Source organism: Mastigoproctus giganteus, chromosome 3 (assembly GCF_048544385.1).
Source record: "Mastigoproctus giganteus isolate SK-2022 chromosome 3, ASM4854438v1, whole genome shotgun sequence".
Classification (NCBI taxonomy): Eukaryota; Metazoa; Arthropoda; class Arachnida; order Uropygi; family Thelyphonidae; genus Mastigoproctus; species Mastigoproctus giganteus.
This window is the reverse complement of record NC_143577.1, coordinates 110,388,157-110,406,594: the sequence shown is the minus strand read 5'-3', so window position 1 is coordinate 110,406,594 and position 18,438 is coordinate 110,388,157. Positions and strand designations below refer to the sequence as shown.

General features: G+C 36.6%; 1 protein-coding gene across 1 annotated transcript in view; it reads right to left on the bottom strand.

Moving 5' to 3' along the window:
* Positions 1-18,438, bottom strand: part of LOC150088220 (uncharacterized) — a 115,508-nt gene that overhangs the window by 25,815 nt on the left and 71,255 nt on the right. Inside the window, exons 6-7 of the mRNA XM_090370072.1 lie at positions 14,781-14,942; positions 1,162-1,361 (exon numbers count right to left, since the gene is read on the bottom strand). Coding sequence (XP_090226198.1) covers positions 1,162-1,361; positions 14,781-14,942 — 362 coding nt within the window. The remainder of the gene's footprint in view (positions 1-1,161; positions 1,362-14,780; positions 14,943-18,438) is intronic.

Below are 18,438 nucleotides of genomic sequence, written 5' to 3'. Positions count from 1 at the left end.
CCAATTTGTGTGTGGGGTGGGGGGTGATTATAATCATATTCAGAGAATAATTCATCATCCACTAGCACTAACTGGAGAACAGGGTTTGTATCAGGAATATCCAGATGGCATTAATTTGTTATGGCTGCTTTTTTATATGCTGTGACCCATCGTGTTAATATTTTTTCAGTTTTCACATGGCTGCACATTAACAATTAAATATATGGAAGTACACAGCCCTGATGGCTCTTATATAACTGTAATTCAACGGCAAAATAATGTAAGTACTGTTTTGAAATGCTCATTCTCAAACCTCTAAGCCTAATCGCTTCGTCCTATGTAGTAGCGCTAAGCCTAGCATTCTGCTGACAAACCTTGCTGGGCCAGACTCTGCTGCCTCACAAACCGTCAATCGCTGTGCGAAAACTCTCCTCTGGGTAACCAACAATGTACATTGCTCTATGAAAATCTCAAATTCCAATCTACAATCCTAGAGCTGAAGAAGAACCGCTGGAATCACTACTTCCAAAGGCCATAATGCTACAGCAAGGAACAAATGATCTTGTCATCTGACTCAACAGCAATTGGCTCTGCATACCATAATCCAGCTTTATGTGCTCATGAACAACATTGATTGCATCAGCAACATTAACATTATTAACGTTGAAATATTATGTATTAGCCATTTCATGTGTCATTAATTTATTTGTTTTCCTATGAGTTGTACTTTATTCCAAACATTTGTTGTCATATAATGTAAGCCCTTATAACTGTCTCATTAGTTGTCTCGGGGCAAGCTTCTAATTTTCAGAGCTAATAAACGAAACTAATAATTCCAAATTCAAATGAAGAACAGTTTTTGCATAAAAAAGGAAAAGAAAAATTAATAAAAAGAATCCTAAAAATATCTAGGTTTTGGGTCAAATAATATTAAATGCATAAAAATCAAAATACAGCCTATTTACTTTCTGAAGAATTTTAATTTCTTTTTGCTATCACATACTGAATATGTTACGGAATAAGGGAGACCTATTCAAAATATTGGCTGTTAAGTTAAATGATTAATGTCAATAAGAGCTCATCAAACATTGCCCATATCTTAAAAAAAAAAAAAAAAGAAAGTAAACACTATTAACAATCAGTAACAAGTTTTAAAATGCATTTATAGCAAAGTATGCATACCTTTTACAGAAGGGATCGGATGTACCATTGGACCTAGTTGCCATTAAATTTCTGGCCTCTTTAACAAGAATATGAAGTGCACCTTTATGAGAAATGACAGGACCTCTAATTCTTGGATCAATCGATATATCTTTGGGTACATATTTCAGAGCTAGAAACAGGTCTCCTTTAAATGTTACTGGAGATTCCACAGATTCTACCTGTCATATGAATAAACTAGTAATAATTAATGATATCTTCAGTCATTTTATTTTTCAGTTTTGAACAAAAACAGCAAATAGTATGAAATGGGGACTTAAGATGTAGTAATCAAGATGATTCTGAAATTAATTTAAAAATGATAACAATACATAAGCTTGGAAGAAAATATGTGGCAAAGGTTCAGGAGTTATAAAATAGAATATATAAAACATTAGCTAATCTAATAAAACACCCACTAGGTACCAGTGATCACAACGTATTGATGTGGGATTTACTCAAAGACATAACTACTGTCAAAGGCAAGGGAAAGAAAGGGCTTTTGCTTTCATAAAAGCAAATACAGTGGCCTCAAACATTTTTTTAAAATTCTATGCAATGGGATCAACTGGTGAAGTTATCAACAGCAAATTCTAAACGAGAAGCATTCAGGGATGTTATCATTGAAGCTACTAGGCTTTTTTAAATCAACTAAGAGATATGTTCAAAACATAAACCTAAATTTATGCCAAATGAACTGATGAGACCAGTGGCAACAATGAAAAATACATGGGATGCATATAAATTACCATATAGTACAGAAGCCTACAAGACAAACTAGTCTGCAATCAAGTCACAAAGAAGGTGAGGCAAGCTAGGGCAGATTACGAGACTGACGAAGAATGCAAAAATCAGACATTTTTTTAAATTTCCATCCGTTCATCCCTGGTGCCATCTTCTCATTTAACTTCAACAATTTCTCTTCTTTACTACACTTTACTTACGTAAACAGCAGAAGGAAGGGGAATGACATTGATCCACTAGATATGAATGGATTAACTGTTGATGAAGTTGTGAGATGGGGATGCCAGAAGTCAATCAAATTCAAATAGGGAGCCAAATGATTTTGTAATAACTGAGAAGAAAGTGGTAGAGAAACTGTTGAAGCTAAATAAGAAGGCACCTGGGATGGACGGTACCTATCCACTTATATTAAAGGAGGGTGCTTATACAGTAAGCAAACTTTCAGCCATGATCATGAGAGCATTCCTAGATGCAGGTGAGGTTCCTACGGACTGAAAATGTGCAAATGTGTCCCCAATTCACAGATTGGAATCAAAGTAATTACAGATCAGTTAGCTTGACTTCTGTTCCAGGAAAAATAATGGAATAACGGGTTAAAGAAGTAATGCAGTTATACTGTAGTCACAGCATGGTTTGCCCAGTGGCTCACATCTGGTGAGTATGGGGTTGGCATACCCAGGGTCCTGAGCTGGATATCATCATTCTTCTTTTTCTTAGCGATTCCCTTCAATTCCCTTCCCTTCCCTTTCTCTCTCTCTCTCTCTCTCTCTCTCTCTCTCTCTCTCTCTCTCTCTCTCTCTCTCTCTCTCTCTATCTCTCTCTCTCTCTCTCTCGGGGTAATTCAGAAATTTTTTTTTTTTTTTTGGCTAGTGCAGCATAAGCCGCAGGCTTCCTTACACCATATGGCTAATAATAATAATGGGAGATCTAGTCTGACCAATTTGACTACTATTAGAATGGTCATAAGCTGTGTCTCACAATATTAAGCATTTTGCATTAAAAAATATAAAAAAATTAAAAAAAGTGTACAAACTGAAATTCCTAGTTAAAATAAGAAAAAAACCGTCCCGAAAGTAATGACCTGTTATAAGTTTATGGAAAGCCTACAATGTTGGATAATATGGTGGATAATAATTTAAATAATATGGATAATATGATGCAAATTTGGACATATGAGATGTTGCTAGAAACTTCAAGTAATGCACTAGCAGCTTTACTGTTGCAACCAACAACAGTAAGAAAGCTTCCACAATGCATGTTTTATCACATTACTACACCTGCTGTTAGAATGGTCATAAGCTGTGTCTCACAATATTAAGCATTTTGCATTAAAAAATATAAAAAAAATTTTTAAAATTGTACAAACTGAAATTCCTAGTTAAAATAAGAAAAAAACTGTCCTGAAAGTAATAAACTGTTATAAGTTTATGGAAAGCCTGCAATGTTGGATAAAATGATGGATAATAATTTGGATAATTTGGATAATATATGCAGTATACAAAGGAAATGGATGCAAACAATAATTTTGATATCACATACTTGGATTTCAGGAAAGCTTTTGATATTGTTGCACATAAAAGACGACTGCTGGAGACAAACTTGAGCATTGTGGCATTAATAGCAAGTTACTGCTATGGATAAAGGGATGGCTGAGTGAGAGAACATACAGAATGGCTATCAGTGGGCACTGCCTCTTCTTGGACTAATGGTATTATCACAGCTTGAGTTCCCTACAGTTCAGTGCTGCACCCATTGTTGTATTCTATATTTATTAATAATATGACGAAGGCATACCAGGCTTAATGCCCAATTGTGCAGATGATATGAAGGTTGGCAGAGTACTGAATCACCGAAATCAGGGTATGTGACTGCAAAAAGATCTAAAAATATTATGCAGATAGACTTAGAAGTAACAATTGAAGTTAAATATTGACAAATGCAAAGGATTTCAGAGAGTAGTAATCCCAAATTAATGTACCAGCTGTATGGAGAATGAAAAGACCTGGGGTAATTGTGTAGTCAGATATGAAGTTCTCTGATCATTGCAGGCAAGCTACCAGGACAACTCATGGGGTTTTGTCAATGATATACAGGAATTTTGCCAGCAGGAATAAGAAAGCTGATTATCCCATTGTATAACACAATGGTTAGGCCACTCCTTGAGTACCGCATACAGGCCTGTTAGCTTCATTTTAAGAAGGATATGAATCTGTTGGAATGGGTGCCAAGAAGAACAACAAGATTAGCAAGGAAGAACAAAAGGTTGCTCTTACCAGAAAAGGCTTTAGTTCTGTAAATTGCAGTGTCTGAAGGTTAGGCACATGTGAGATCTGACTGAGGTGTTTAATCCTGAATCAGATACACAGGGTCAATTTGATCCCGACAATATTTAAGCAACCCGTGCTTCACCAACTCTGTACACACAGCTGAAACTCCTAATAGGTGTTTTTGAAAAGGTTTTCTTTGAATTCTCCACAGAACATGTCACAAATTTCTATTAACTATTGCACAATTAGTAAATTTATGAGATAATTAAGTCACACCTAATGATTTGCACATGCTGATTGACATATGTCATGTACAGTTATTGACAGCGCACACACTCCCTTTACTGCTGTGCATTTTCCTCCAATCGATACCACTCTCTGACTATGTAATATTAATGCATTATCTAGAATCAGGCCTCCGTAGCCGAGTGGTCAGGAGCAGGAGTGCAGTAGCACACGTTCCTTGAGTTTCAAGCCAGAGGTTCAAGCCCCTGACTGCTAAATACCGTCGATCTACCAACCCACATTGGACCAGCGTGGCAGATTATGGTGCATTTCCCTCAGCATGAATTGTTGAGGAGGCTTCCATCCTGCAGTGGGTTGATAATTGCTGCAGTTTACCTTTTACCTTTATCTGGAATCAAACTGATGATGCATGCATTTCACGTTTTATACAGCGAGCACACGTGTTACTAACAGGCTGGTGTCTAGTCGCATTTGTTGCAGCATGTGGATTTTAAAGTTGCATTTGCTTGCCAACAGGCCTGATGGAATTTTTAATTTTCAAAAATTAATTAAAAATGTGTTTTCAATATTTAACACGGGTTTTCCAGAGTTATGTACAGAATATATTGAAAATATAAGTGTCATCAAAAAAAATAGACAGTTTTGAACTATTTTTTTGCTGATTTTTCGTATTTTTGCACACACAGAGGAATTTCAGTTTCCCATGACTAGTGAGAGAGTTAAACTTTGAATGGATTGAGTAAGCTCAATGTTTATGGCATCTGACAATACAATTCTTGCTCTGACAATACATATGAGAGGGCGACTTCCAGCAGGATCGCTGATCACGCGACCCCCCCGTCCTCTACCGCATGACGAAGGCATTTCGGACCCTGTAATGCCATGTGATTCCGATTCGTCTTTGTGCCCCCTAAACCTCCTGTAAGTTTGTCGCACTGGTAGTGAATCACCCTGTATATTTTTAGTAGCAATTGGTAAAATAGATATTTCTCCCTCCCCTTTGATTATGCCATTGTTTCATAATATTAGGTGTATAAATTTAATGATTTTCTATTATGACATTTAGAAAAAGTACCAGAACGTCGTTCCGGCCCGAATACACCACTGACTATCAATACATTCACATACGAGACATTTTTAGGGAGGGAGGATGTCAGAAGTATATTCAAATTACAGGGAGCTAAATGATTTTGTGATAAATGAGAATAAAGTGGAAGAGAAATTGCTGAAGCTAAATACAAACAATACACCTGGGTCAGTGGGATCTATCCAATTATATTAAGAGAGGCAGCAAAAGAGATAAGTAAACCTTTAGCCATCGTGATTAGAGCATTCTTGGATTCAGAGGATTGGCTGCTTTCTGTTTTACAGGCACAAAAGCAACTAAGGCTATAATGCACCATGACCATGTATTCAAAGGATGGCTCTATGCACTGGAGATTCTGAATATATCCCCAATTCACAAAGAAGGATCAAAGGTAAAGTGAGTAATTCTAAGGAAAACAGTAGTCACTAGTAAAAGACCATCTGTACAGGAAAGCAATTATACAGCAATCACAGCACAGATTTGTCAGGGGGCAATTTTGTTTGACTAATCTGGTTGGATATTATGATGCAGTAACATTGGAATTGGATATAAAAATTATGACATCATCTCCTTAGATTTTAGAACAGCTTTTGATACTGTTCCACATAAAAGACTGCTGTTCAAATTGGAGCAATGTGGTATTACTATTATGGATATTATGGATATATTATGATTAGATGAAAACAGTTATTATCAATGGCATTGCTCTTCTTGGACTAATGTGAGTAATGGAGTCTCCATCCCCCACAGTTCAAGCATCAGGCCCATTGTTGTTTTCAATATTTATTTATGATACTGATGAAGACATACCAGGATTAATGTTTAAGTTTGAAGATGACACAAAGTTTGACAGGGTGGTTAATGACAGTAATCAGAGTATGCTACTAAATACAAGATCTAAACAAATTAGGTAGATGAGCTGAGAAGTGGCAATTTAAGTTTAATATTGACAAATGCAAGGTACTTCATGTGGTCAACAGTAATCACTTTTGTGATTAACATACCAACTGTGGTACTAAACTCAAGGTAGTGGAGAACAAAAATAACTTGGGGATAATTGTGCAGTCAGACTGAAGTTTTCTTAACAGTGCTGCTTGGATTTCTAGGGTATCTCATGGAATTTTGTCAACAAAGTTAAGGAGATGATTATCCCATTGTATAAGGCAATGATTAAACCACATCTTGAGCATTGCATACATGTCTGGAAGCCTCATTTTAAGAAGGACACACACACACACACAGCATAAATTGTGGAAGTGGTAGTTTGAATAAATTCAAGAACTGGAGTGGACTAATTATTAGAGTGGACAGACAGCTGGTATGGGAATAGTATCTATTTTATTTTATTTTTTAATTTTTTGGCTTGTATAAGCTGGTTTTCTTGCATCATTTTCGACCACTAAGCAAGCTTCTAATTCTTCTGTAAATTAGAGATAGATAAAAAGAGTGATCATCAAACCATCAATTTTGAAATGGTCTAAGCAAAATGGCGCCAAAAACTTTTGACTCACAGCCAAGGAGAAGGAAGAACAGGTTTATTTATTTACTTTTTGGACAAAATTCAAGAAACTGTAAACTCTCTGGATACCACTATCCACAGGCTAACCTATGCTGCATATAGAAGTAGTAGTAGAGGCATGTGAGGCATGTAGAGGCATGCAATAAAGCTCATATGATTACAATAAAGCAATCATATGAGCTTACATAGCATCACCAAAAAAAAAAAAAAAAAAAAAATCAATTTCGCACATCCATTCCCTCTAAAAGTTTGCCCAGTTCCTTCTTGAATTTAAGTTATCAACTTCCACAGCAACAGATGGAAATTTGTTCCAGCAATCAACTACCCACTGGCTAAAGGCAATTTCTGCACCTCTATTCTAGAACTGCCTTTCCTCAATTTAAATTTATGCCACCTCAAGTTTGTAATCTGAGTAAGCAAACAAATCCATCAGAATTGAGCCTGCTCAATTCTGAGGGGATTCTTCTGCTTACTCAGATTACAAACTTGATCAGATCACCTCATGGTGCCTAGTCTCCAGAAGCTGCAATTTCAGAACTTCAGCCTTTCTTGGTAAGAGAACCCCTTTGTTCCCCTCACCAACCTTGTTGCCTGTCTCTTTGTACTCACTCAAGCAACTTGACTGGTATGGGGTATCGACGAGTTGGACAAGATTTTGCAGTTCCAGCGAACTCTAAGTTTTTATTTATATTTAGCAATTTTATTGATTTAACTGTTATATTAAATTATTTTCTATAAGTATCTTTATAGTCCTAGTCAAGCTTCTTGGTTTATTTTGATTTTAGATAGCGATTTTTAAAGTTAATACTTAGTGTATTTAGATTTTACCATTCGTAACTTACCGCCACTGTTATATGATATGGAATGGTGTAACATATATCCCAAACTTGATAGCGTAAGGTTAATTAAACAGTACTTAAATAGGATCATGACTTAGACTAGAGCAGCAAAGCAACGAGCACTAAGTAGCTGTAGTAGTGTGGCTCAAGGGAGAACCGAAGGGGGGGGATTCTCCAATACATCACATTCTAAGAAAATGTGCAAAATGTGAAATGTTTGCAGTCCTGCCTAGAACAGGACATTATCTAGCCAAGGAGGATGTCTTTGCGTGTACTAGGTGCAGAGATTGTGAAGGAATTAGGTGCCAACTAAATATTCTGATGGGCATCTATGAGAGTTTCAGCTGTAGGGTAAATGCCCTCGAAGGTATTAAAGAGGGGGACCGATCAAGCTCTCGGCTGCCAAACTCAACGCAAGAGCTAACTCCTGTGCATCAGGCAACACAGTGGCAATCTCCAAGGCAGAATGTGCTGGTCCCACAGGAGCTAGTTATTGACAGGGAGATAGGGAACATATTGTACAAAAAGGATAGGTGGAACAGGACAAGGGTATGTCTGCCAGGGGCAAAAGTTGATGACATTGTAGAGCAGATATCATCTTTTAAGAGCACAAAAGGTGATATTGTTATACACGTTGGCACTAATGACCTTAAGAGTAAAAGATCTGCAGATTTACTTAAAAAGTACAGGTCAATGTTGAAGAAAAGTTACAAGTTAGGGTTAAATTTTAAAGTGTCCGCTATTCTGTCCAGACACGATAGGAGGGAGTATATGATGAGAGCCTTATCAATCAATTGAGACCTGGAGAGATTGTGCAAGGCTCATGGGGTAGAATTTTTTTCAGCATGGTCTGTGCTTGCTAACAGGAGAGACTGCTTCTACAGGTATGGGATACACTTAAACAGAATGGGTGCAAGAATATTTGCTGATACTGTCAAGGCAGTATTAGGTGGGTCAGAAAACTGCTAGCTAGGGAGGGATGCACACACTAAAAGATTAATGGTAGCCGCAGGCAGAGGCAAAAGTGATTCCTGCACTGCTTCTATTGTAATGAGCAACAGCCTGGAGGGCAGATTGCTCCGGATTTCAAGAGCTGCTGTGAGTCATCATGGAATAAGTAAATACATGAGCTGTGCGAGGGTAACTAAGAGTAAGAACAGGTGCATGTATACTTGCATGTACACCAATGCTAGAAGTATAGTAAATAAATTTGATGAATTTGAAGTACTGACTAAGACATCAAAGGCAGATATTGTTGGGATATCAAATACATGGTGTCACACAGATATAAGCATTGAAGAATTGGAATTCGGGAAGTACAATGTGTACAGAAAGGATAGACAGGGTAGGAAGGGAAGAGGGTTTATGCTATTAGTTAAGAAACACAAAATCTAAGGAAGTGCATCTAGTTAATATGGGTGGACAGTGCACTGTTGAGTCAGTTTGGTGTGTAATAAGCACTGGGAAAGGGAAAATGAGAGTAGGAGTCTGTTATCGGCCTAATGGCTCTGATGAGTACAACGAACAATTGTGCAGAGAAAGAGAGTGGGCCAGTAAATCAGAATGTCTTGTAATAGGGGATTTTAACTTTCCAGATATTGACTGAAACTTGTGGATTATTCACTCGCATGCTAGCAAGACTTTTGTGGATTTATTGGAGGATTGTTTTCTACAGTAACATGTTCGAGGGGCAACCATGGGAGTAATACTCTTGATCTGATTATCAGCAGCGATTATTCTTGCATTAAGATTTGCAGATAAAGGAACCACTAGGTTCCAATGATCACAGTGTACTGATGTGGGATTTACTTAAAGATGTAACTACTATCATGGGTAAAGGGAAAGGTTTTTGTTTTTGTAAAGGCGACTACAGTGGTCTCAGACAGTTTTTAAATTCTATAGAGTGGGATCAACTGATGATGTTTAAAACAGCAAATTCTAAATGGAAAGCCTTAAGGAATTAATTTTGGAAGCTATTAGGCTTTTCATACCAACTAAGAAATACTGTTCAAGATTTAGACCTAAATGAATGTCAGATGGACTAATGAAGCTCGTGACAGAGAAGAAAAATGTGTGGGATGCATATATATTATCATGTGACACAGAAGCCTATGGCAGATATAAGCTGGTCTGTAATCAAGTCACAAAGGAGGTTAGACAAGCGAAGGCTGATCATGAGAAATCCTTGGCAAAGGATGCAAAGTAAAACAACAAAGACTTCTTTACTTAAATGAACTCTAGAAGGGGATGAATCAGATTGGTCCACTCGATGTTGGTGGTTCGATTGTTGATGTTCCTGCTGATAGCTGAAAAACAATGAGTATTTTGCATCTACATTCACACATGAGGAATTCTCTAAGGACAAGGAGGACAGAAGTTTACTAAATTCTAACAGGAAGCTAAATGATTTTGAAATAACGGAGAGCAAAGTGGAGGAGAAATTGCTGAAGTTCAACATAAAAAAAGGCACCTGGGGTCCAGTTATATTGAAGGAGGCAGCGAGGGACGTTAGCAAACCCTTAGCCATAATTATGAGAATTAGATTCAGGGGTGTTCCCCATGGACTGGAGATGTGCAAATGTATCACCAATTCACAAAGGGGTTGTGAATTCACAAAATAATTATAGACCTGTTAGTTCAACTTCTGTTCCGGGGAAAGTAATGGAGTCACTGGTTAAAGAAGTGAAGCAGGATCACCTAGACCAGTGGTGCACAAACTGTGGGGCGTGACCCCCGGAGGGGGTCGCGGGATAAATTAAAACTGTCGTGGAAATTTTTAAAATTTATTTTTTGTGTACATAAAAGCTAAAAACCTGTTGTTAAAATTACTTTTTCAATACTGTAAGTATAGAGACTGCTACTCGAACCAAGTCTGAGATACGAATGAACCCTACTGCCTAAGCATCGGAAATATGCCATAATTTGCTCACTGGCTATGGACACACAAAAAGCAGCTGACTAGTGCGACTTCTCAGTACTACTAAAATGCTGAGTAGTATTGAGAAGTACTAATCAATTAATCCCTTTAGCTCTTAATTCATGCTTCCTACAGCACAAATTCTCAAATTACCTTTACTGTATTGCCTAAAGGCCAGAGGTGCGAATGTGTGGTAGCAGTAAATATACATAGCAAGTGTGTATATAATATATAGCATGCAAGCTTTATGCTGCTTCATAATTCGGTATATTCTCCTTGTTGCAATAAAAATTATTTCAATTAAGCATGGAGAAAATTACAGCAATGATTTAAAAACCATTCCTGTGTCTAGAGACACCGTTTCCAGGCGTATTGCAGTTATCGGACAACATAAAATTTCAATTTATTAAATTGATTGAGAGAAAGACCAATTTTTGCAATACAGTTAGGTGAATCCACAGATATTCCAAACCTTGTTCAACTTATTGTATATGTCGGATATTTCAGAGGATTTTCTATTTTGCAAAGCTCTGGAAGGAAGAATGATGGGCCAGCAGATTTTTGAGGTTATAAATATTTTCTTTCAAACAAATAATCTAACGTGGAACAACTGTGTTGCGATTTCTACTGATGACTGCATTAAATAAAGGTTTAAAAGGCAAAATAAAGGAAATTGCTCCAAATACAGTTTTGAATCATTGCATTATACATTGGAAAGCATTAGTAACAAAGGAAATGCAAACTGGTTTGCACGAAGTTTTGAAATATGCAGTAAGTGTGATCAATTTATTGAAAGTAGAAGCTTAAATAGCAGACTTTCATGAAATAGGATCCGCTTATGAAATGCTTCTTTTATATACAAAAGTGGGGTGGTTGTCCAGTGGTGAAGTGTTGCAGTGTCTTTTTGGCCTCAATCATGAAGTTTTATTGTTTTTATCAGATGCAGATCAGCAGCACCTTGCTCAATAGTTTACAAATGAAAAATGGCTTGGAAAACTTAGCTACCTTGTTGATATATTTGAAAAACTTAATGATTTAAACTTAAGTCTTCAAGGACAGGGAACAAATATATTAATAATTCTCAGAAGCTTTCAAAAATAAACTTAACCTTTGGAAGACTGAATTTGAGTGTAATAATACTGCAATGTTCCCATGTTTTCTGATTTTGTTAACAAAAGTATTATTGACATTTTACAATTTAGAGCTATCATTGCCTCCTACCTAACAATGCTAATTAAGAATTTTTCCAAACGATTTAATGTATCTACAGATAAAAATTTGTATTGAATTCGTGATCCCATTGGTTTCGAAATTTCTTCATGTCCCGAAATTACCAATAAGCAAAAGGAAGATCTTATCAACCTGTCATCTGACAAAGCAGTACATGCGCATTTCAACACTACAACTTGTGAAAAAATGTGGCTTTCTCCTCGAGATGAGTATCCAGAAATATCGAAAATGGCGATACGATGATAGCTGCCTTTCGGGTATACATATTTATGTCATAAAATTAAAAGCAATAAAAACAAAACAGCATTCCAGACATGATCCAGAAGATGACATGTGATTAGTAATTTCAAATATTGCATCCAAATATGGATCAAATATTATCAGTTATCCAGGCTCATCCTTCTCATTAATTGTTTTGTAATTGTGTTCATTTTTTGTTTTGCAATCTTAATTGAAGAATAAGAATTTGTTTTGTTTTTGCTGTATTCAATTAAAATATTAAACAATTAATTTTAATGTGTACTAGGGGGCTTTGCCCCCTGCTTGCTGTGCTCGCTTCTTTTGATAAAGTAAAATAAAATACTTAGAGAAGCTTTCGACACTGTGTGTGTGTCTCTTCCTCTCCTATGAATACATAAATACGTTACATATGGAAATCAAGCATGGTACTGCACAATCATGTTAGATAAATATAGCGCATGATCATGCTTAAACAGAAGCTCATTTTACCATAGTAAAACAAGCTTCTGTTACGTATTTTAGTATTTGTTACGTATTACCATGTAACCCACATCTCTCTTCTCCCATTGACTGAATAAATATCACTAGGAGGAAAATTATTTTAATGTATAGAAAGAAATTAAAAAGGAAACAAATTTTTTTTATTCCTTTCTCAGTACTCAAATGAAAATTTCTACTACATAATTTATAAAATGCCATTTTTCTTCTCTAGAAATCTCCCTCAGTGTTTACAGTGAGAGGTCCCGTCAATTTTATTTTTAATAAAGGGGATCGTGAGCAAAATAAGTTTGCGTGCCACTGACCTAGACAAGAATGCAGTAATAGTTCAGCATACATTTGTTAATTAGACATTCAGACACAGCATGTGTTTGTTAAGGGGAAGTCTTGTCTGACCAGTTTGATTGGATAATAGTACGATGTGGTCACAAAGGAACTGGATGCAAAAAATAATTTTGATATCATATACTTGGATTTCAGGAAAGCTTTTGATACTATTGCACACGGAAAACTGCTTTACAAATTGGAGCAGTATGGCATTAAGGGAAAGTTGCTTCAATGAATAAAGGTATAGTTGAGTGGGAGACGGCAGGGAGTGGTAATAAATGGACACTACTCTACGTGGACTAATGTTATTAGTGGAGTCCCCCAAGTTTCAGTGCTAGGCACATTGTAGTTTTGTTTATTTATCAATGATATCGATGAAGGTATATCAGGCTTAATGTGCAAGTTTGCAGATGATACAAAAGTTGGCAGAGTTGTTAACAGTAAAGACAGTATGCAACAGCAAGAGGATCTAAAAGTTAAGCAGATGGGCTGAGAAGTGGCAACTAAAGTTTAATATCGATTTAATTTTTTTTTGTCTGATACTATATAAGCTTCCTTACTTGCATCATATGCCTCAACTAATGCTAACTCTACATCCATCCTAAAATGAGGCCTCCAGACCTGTATGCAGTACCAAAGGCATGGCCTGACCATTGCCTTATACAAAGGGATAATCACCTCCTTTTCTCTACTAGCAAAATTCCTGTATATCATTGACAATACTCCATGACCTGCTTTGGCAGCCTGTCTGCACTGCTCAGAAAACTTCATATCTCACTGCACAAATAGAGGTTACTCTACTATTTGTTTAAAGGGTAAGATACCATCACGACAACTGTTTCAAGACTACCAGGCCGTTATCAGAAAATGAGTAGCAACAATTAATAAATGTATGCTGATTTATGAATAATGCATTTAATCTCAGTGTGCAGCTTGGTGTATGAAAGAAAACTTCAGTGATATCACAAAAAAACTAATCTGCTGTTTGTTTACAGTCTGAAAAGCCTTCATGACATCATTCTCCCGAGACTAGTAATCTTGAACCTGCTGCCACAATGACATTCAGACTTTAATCAAGCAACAGTTTAGCCATCTGGAGATGCTATTTATTTAAATGATAACTTGAAATGTACATCAACCTGCAGCTAATAGTGTTGTCTTTAATGTGATCATAGCTTGATGGCTGACTTTTGGCTCCTGTCTGCAGAAAGTACAAGAAGTGGAGGATAAAGGCAAGGACTAGGTTCAAATCAACGAGCTGCTATGGTTGAGACTCCTCTACTTAATGTTGCCAGTCAATGTGCAATAATAAAGAACCAAAAATGTAATCATACTTTAGAATTATACCCACTAATGTTAAGCTTGTACATCAAAACCATGACAACCTAATACAATCACCAATTACCCAACTCAGAAAATTTAACAGTTAACAATTTCCCAGCAAAGTTTTGTTAGTCACACTAATATACTGCCATACACAAATTCCATATTTGTGTATGGCAATATTCTAAATTCCATCGAAATATTGATTATAAACAAGCTTAACATTTATATATCACAAAAGGAAAAGAAAACAATAATGAAGGAACCCAAATTCAGAAGTTATCAGACTTGAGAGTTATATATAGATGAAAGCGAAGTTTCTCACACACAAAATAAATGCATTTATAAAACCATATATACATACCCTTTCCTGTAGCCGATACCACCTCATTGTTGGGGTATCAAATAATTTGTGCCCCATTGGCAACATCACTTCTCCCATAAACTCATTGCGCCCAAATCTGTCACTATGCCAGACGGAAAGCCACAATGTACGATTTTCGATTTCATGAGGAGAAACTGAAAACTGAATTAGAAATACATTAATTTAATTTTTTTTTCAAACACTGATATCTTATTAATTATTTAAAATAACATACATTTAAAAATGATATCTAGATTCTTCCAAATTTCAATAAAACTTTGTAATTTTTTATTAAGGTTTTATTGAATACACAGAACCACAAAAATGTCTCTGACTATACCAACATTCCTAAATCATTAATTTCACCATTATTTCTTACATAGAGAAACTAATTTTAAATCAATTTAAAAATTTATTTTAAAAAATCATTAGTCCAAGAAAATTAAATTGGCTAGCTGCATGGACTAGTTTTTCAACAAAGACCTGTGCTTGAACTTTTAAAAGTGACTAGTTTTCCTTTAAGGTTGTGTTTTGACCTTACAGACAAAACTGTTAAAAAACAATTTATAATGAACCTTTTAAGCAAGGGAAAACTTATCAAGGCACAGTGGTGCAGTTATTCCAAGACCTCTAAGGTCATGGTAGGGTCCTGAAATAACATGATTACACTTGGCATAAATCCTCCCCATCCCCATAACTTTATTTTAGGGCTTCTAAAAGTATATGTGCCAAGGCCCCACACAACCTAAACTCCTTAATTTTTTGCTGTTTACATTATTATATATTGTTCTGTAAATGATAATCACTGTATACAGTGATTAGCATTTATAGAACATATAAAGGTATACCTTTATAGCGATCTATTTATTCTGGTAACCATTAGATGAAAATAAACTGATAATAATAACTGAAAAACAACGACAGTTATAAATGACTACTTAAAATTGATTATTTCTTGAATCTAAGATATCTGATCAATGACTCATTGCCTGAGCATAAATTATAATCACACTACATTGAAATATATTAATCAATAATGGTTAATCAATGGACTATAATGGTAGTTACGAGATCTGCCTTAAACATGTCACAGGGTATCGCGACTCACACGGAAATAGCCAATGGCGATTTACGGGTGAGCCATGATTTAATCCGTTGTGGAAATTGTGGAATGTTTTCCAAGGTCGACCTGGTGACTAATCCTACCTCACCTGGGGATTCTTTCTTTGTGATCGATGTAAGGAGTGCACCGATCTTAAATTACAATTTGGTGCACTGATGGAACAATTTGAGTTCCTGAAAAAACGGGTGCTTGCCCTCGAGAATAATGCATCTGGGAGCTCGTCAGGGACTCAAAACTCCAGCAATCTACCAAGTGATGCACACCCGATTCGAGCCTCAAAACAGAAAAACCAAGTGCAAACTACTCTGGTTAAAAAGGACATTGTTTTATTAGGAGACTCCATTGTCAGGGAAACAGGGAATATTTTTTTTAATAAGGATAGGTGGAGTAGAACCAGGGTATGTCTGCCAGGAGCAACTATTGATGATGTCACCAACAGATTGTCAGATTTTAAATGGGGTAAAGAGAATATTATTATTCATGTGGGGACTAATGATATTAAACGTACATGATCTGACGATTTGTTGGAAAAATACAGGACCATGCTGAGGAAATGTCGCGAGCTAGGCCATAATGTCTATGTGTCTGCAATTCTGCCCAGACACGATAGGAGGGATTATATGTTAAGAGCCTTGTGGATTAACTCAAGACTTGAAGGAATCTGCAAGGCTTTAGGGGGGGACATTTCTATCAGCATGGCCCATGCTTGTAGGTAGAAGGAATTTGTTTTGTAGAGACGGGATACACTTAAACAAAGGTGGTGCAAACGTTTTTGCCAGTATTATTGAGGATACCTTAAAGGTTCAGGGAAACTGCTAGTTAGGGGGGGATGTGGGTAATACTGACATGCGTTTATCTGATAATATTGGTCAAAGTAACTCTTGCACATACCTTAAGTGTTCTTATCTGTTACCCCAACTGGACGTATTATCTAGATGTTCTGGGGGCAGAAACGTTTCACGTGCGTGGGTAGCTAATATCAGGGAAGAGAGCCTAAAAAACTTCAAGGGTTGTTAAATATACAAGAACAGTAAATCTTAATTGTTTATACAGTAATGTTAGAAGTGTCATCAATAAAATGAGCGAATTCAAACTGCTGGTTAAAACAAGTAACGCGGACATAATAGGGCTTACAGAGACATGGTGCTACCCGGAAATTGGGGATGATGAGTTTAAGTACGGATTGTATAATGTATTTAGGAAGGATAGGGTAGATAGAAGGGGTGGTGGGGTAATGCTTCTTATCAGAAGCAGCCTGAGTGCGACGACAGCTTCCCGGATTCAGATATTTCACATGCTAGTATAGAGTCTATATGGTGTGAGATAGTTGGAAACAAAGGTATAATGCGAGTAGGAGTAATTGTGGGGATTATGACGAAAGCCTCAACATGCAAATGGAATGGGCAAGTAAGCGTCAATGCCTTATTATGGGTGATTTCAATTTGCCTCTAATTGATTGGAGTAAATGGGAAGGAAACTCGACATGGGGAACAAAATTTTTAAATCAACTAGATGACTGTTATTTGTATCAACATGTCAGGGAAAGTACTAGAGAAAAGAATATCCTAGACTTCATCATCACACATAACAGGGCTGACAGTAGAGGAACCAGTAGCAGGAAGTGATCACGGAGTTCACTTCCGTATAATGCGAGTAGGAGTAATTGTGGGGATTATGACGAAAGCCTCAACATGCAAATGGAATGGGCAAGTAAGCGTCAATGCCTTATTATGGATGATTTCAATTTGCCTCTAATTGATTGGAGTAAATGGGAAGGAAACTCGACATGGGGAACAAAATTTTTAAATCAACTAGATGACTGTTATTTGTATCAACATGTCAGGGAAAGTACTAGAGAAAAGAATATCCTAGACTTCATCATCACACATAACAGGGCTGACAGTAGAGGAACCAGTAGCAGGAAGTGATCACGGAGTTCTACGGTGGATGATGACAAGAGAGGTAGCAGAAGTAAAAGGCAAAGAAATGGGTTTTAATTTCAGAAAAGGAAATTACGATGCCTTAAGGTACTACATGGCCTCTATTAACTGGCTAGATATCATGCAGAAAATGAATACATTTGAACTGTGGTACACTTTTAAAACATTAAGCACAGATGCCTTGAATGCGTATATATGTTGGATGAATAGTGAAGTTGCCACATTACTTGAGCAGAAAAAGGTGGCATGGAAAGGTTACAGAACAATAAAAAGTACTGAAGCCTATAACAGCTACAAGGTGATGTGTAATAGAGCCACAGAAAAGGTTCGACAGGCAAAGGCAGTTTATGAGAAATCACTAGCAAACAGAGCAAAGAGGGGGGATAAAGAATTCTTCACATATATAAATACCAAGAAGAGCAGGACAAACCAGATCGGACCTTTACGTAAGGGAAAGGGGATAGTATTAAATACACCAGCTGCCGTTGCAGATGAACTGAACAGTTATTTTGCATCGATATTTACAAATGAAAAACCTTTTGTGGCATTGGGAAATTGTGGGAGCGAAGTTAAAAAATATGCAATTAATGATATT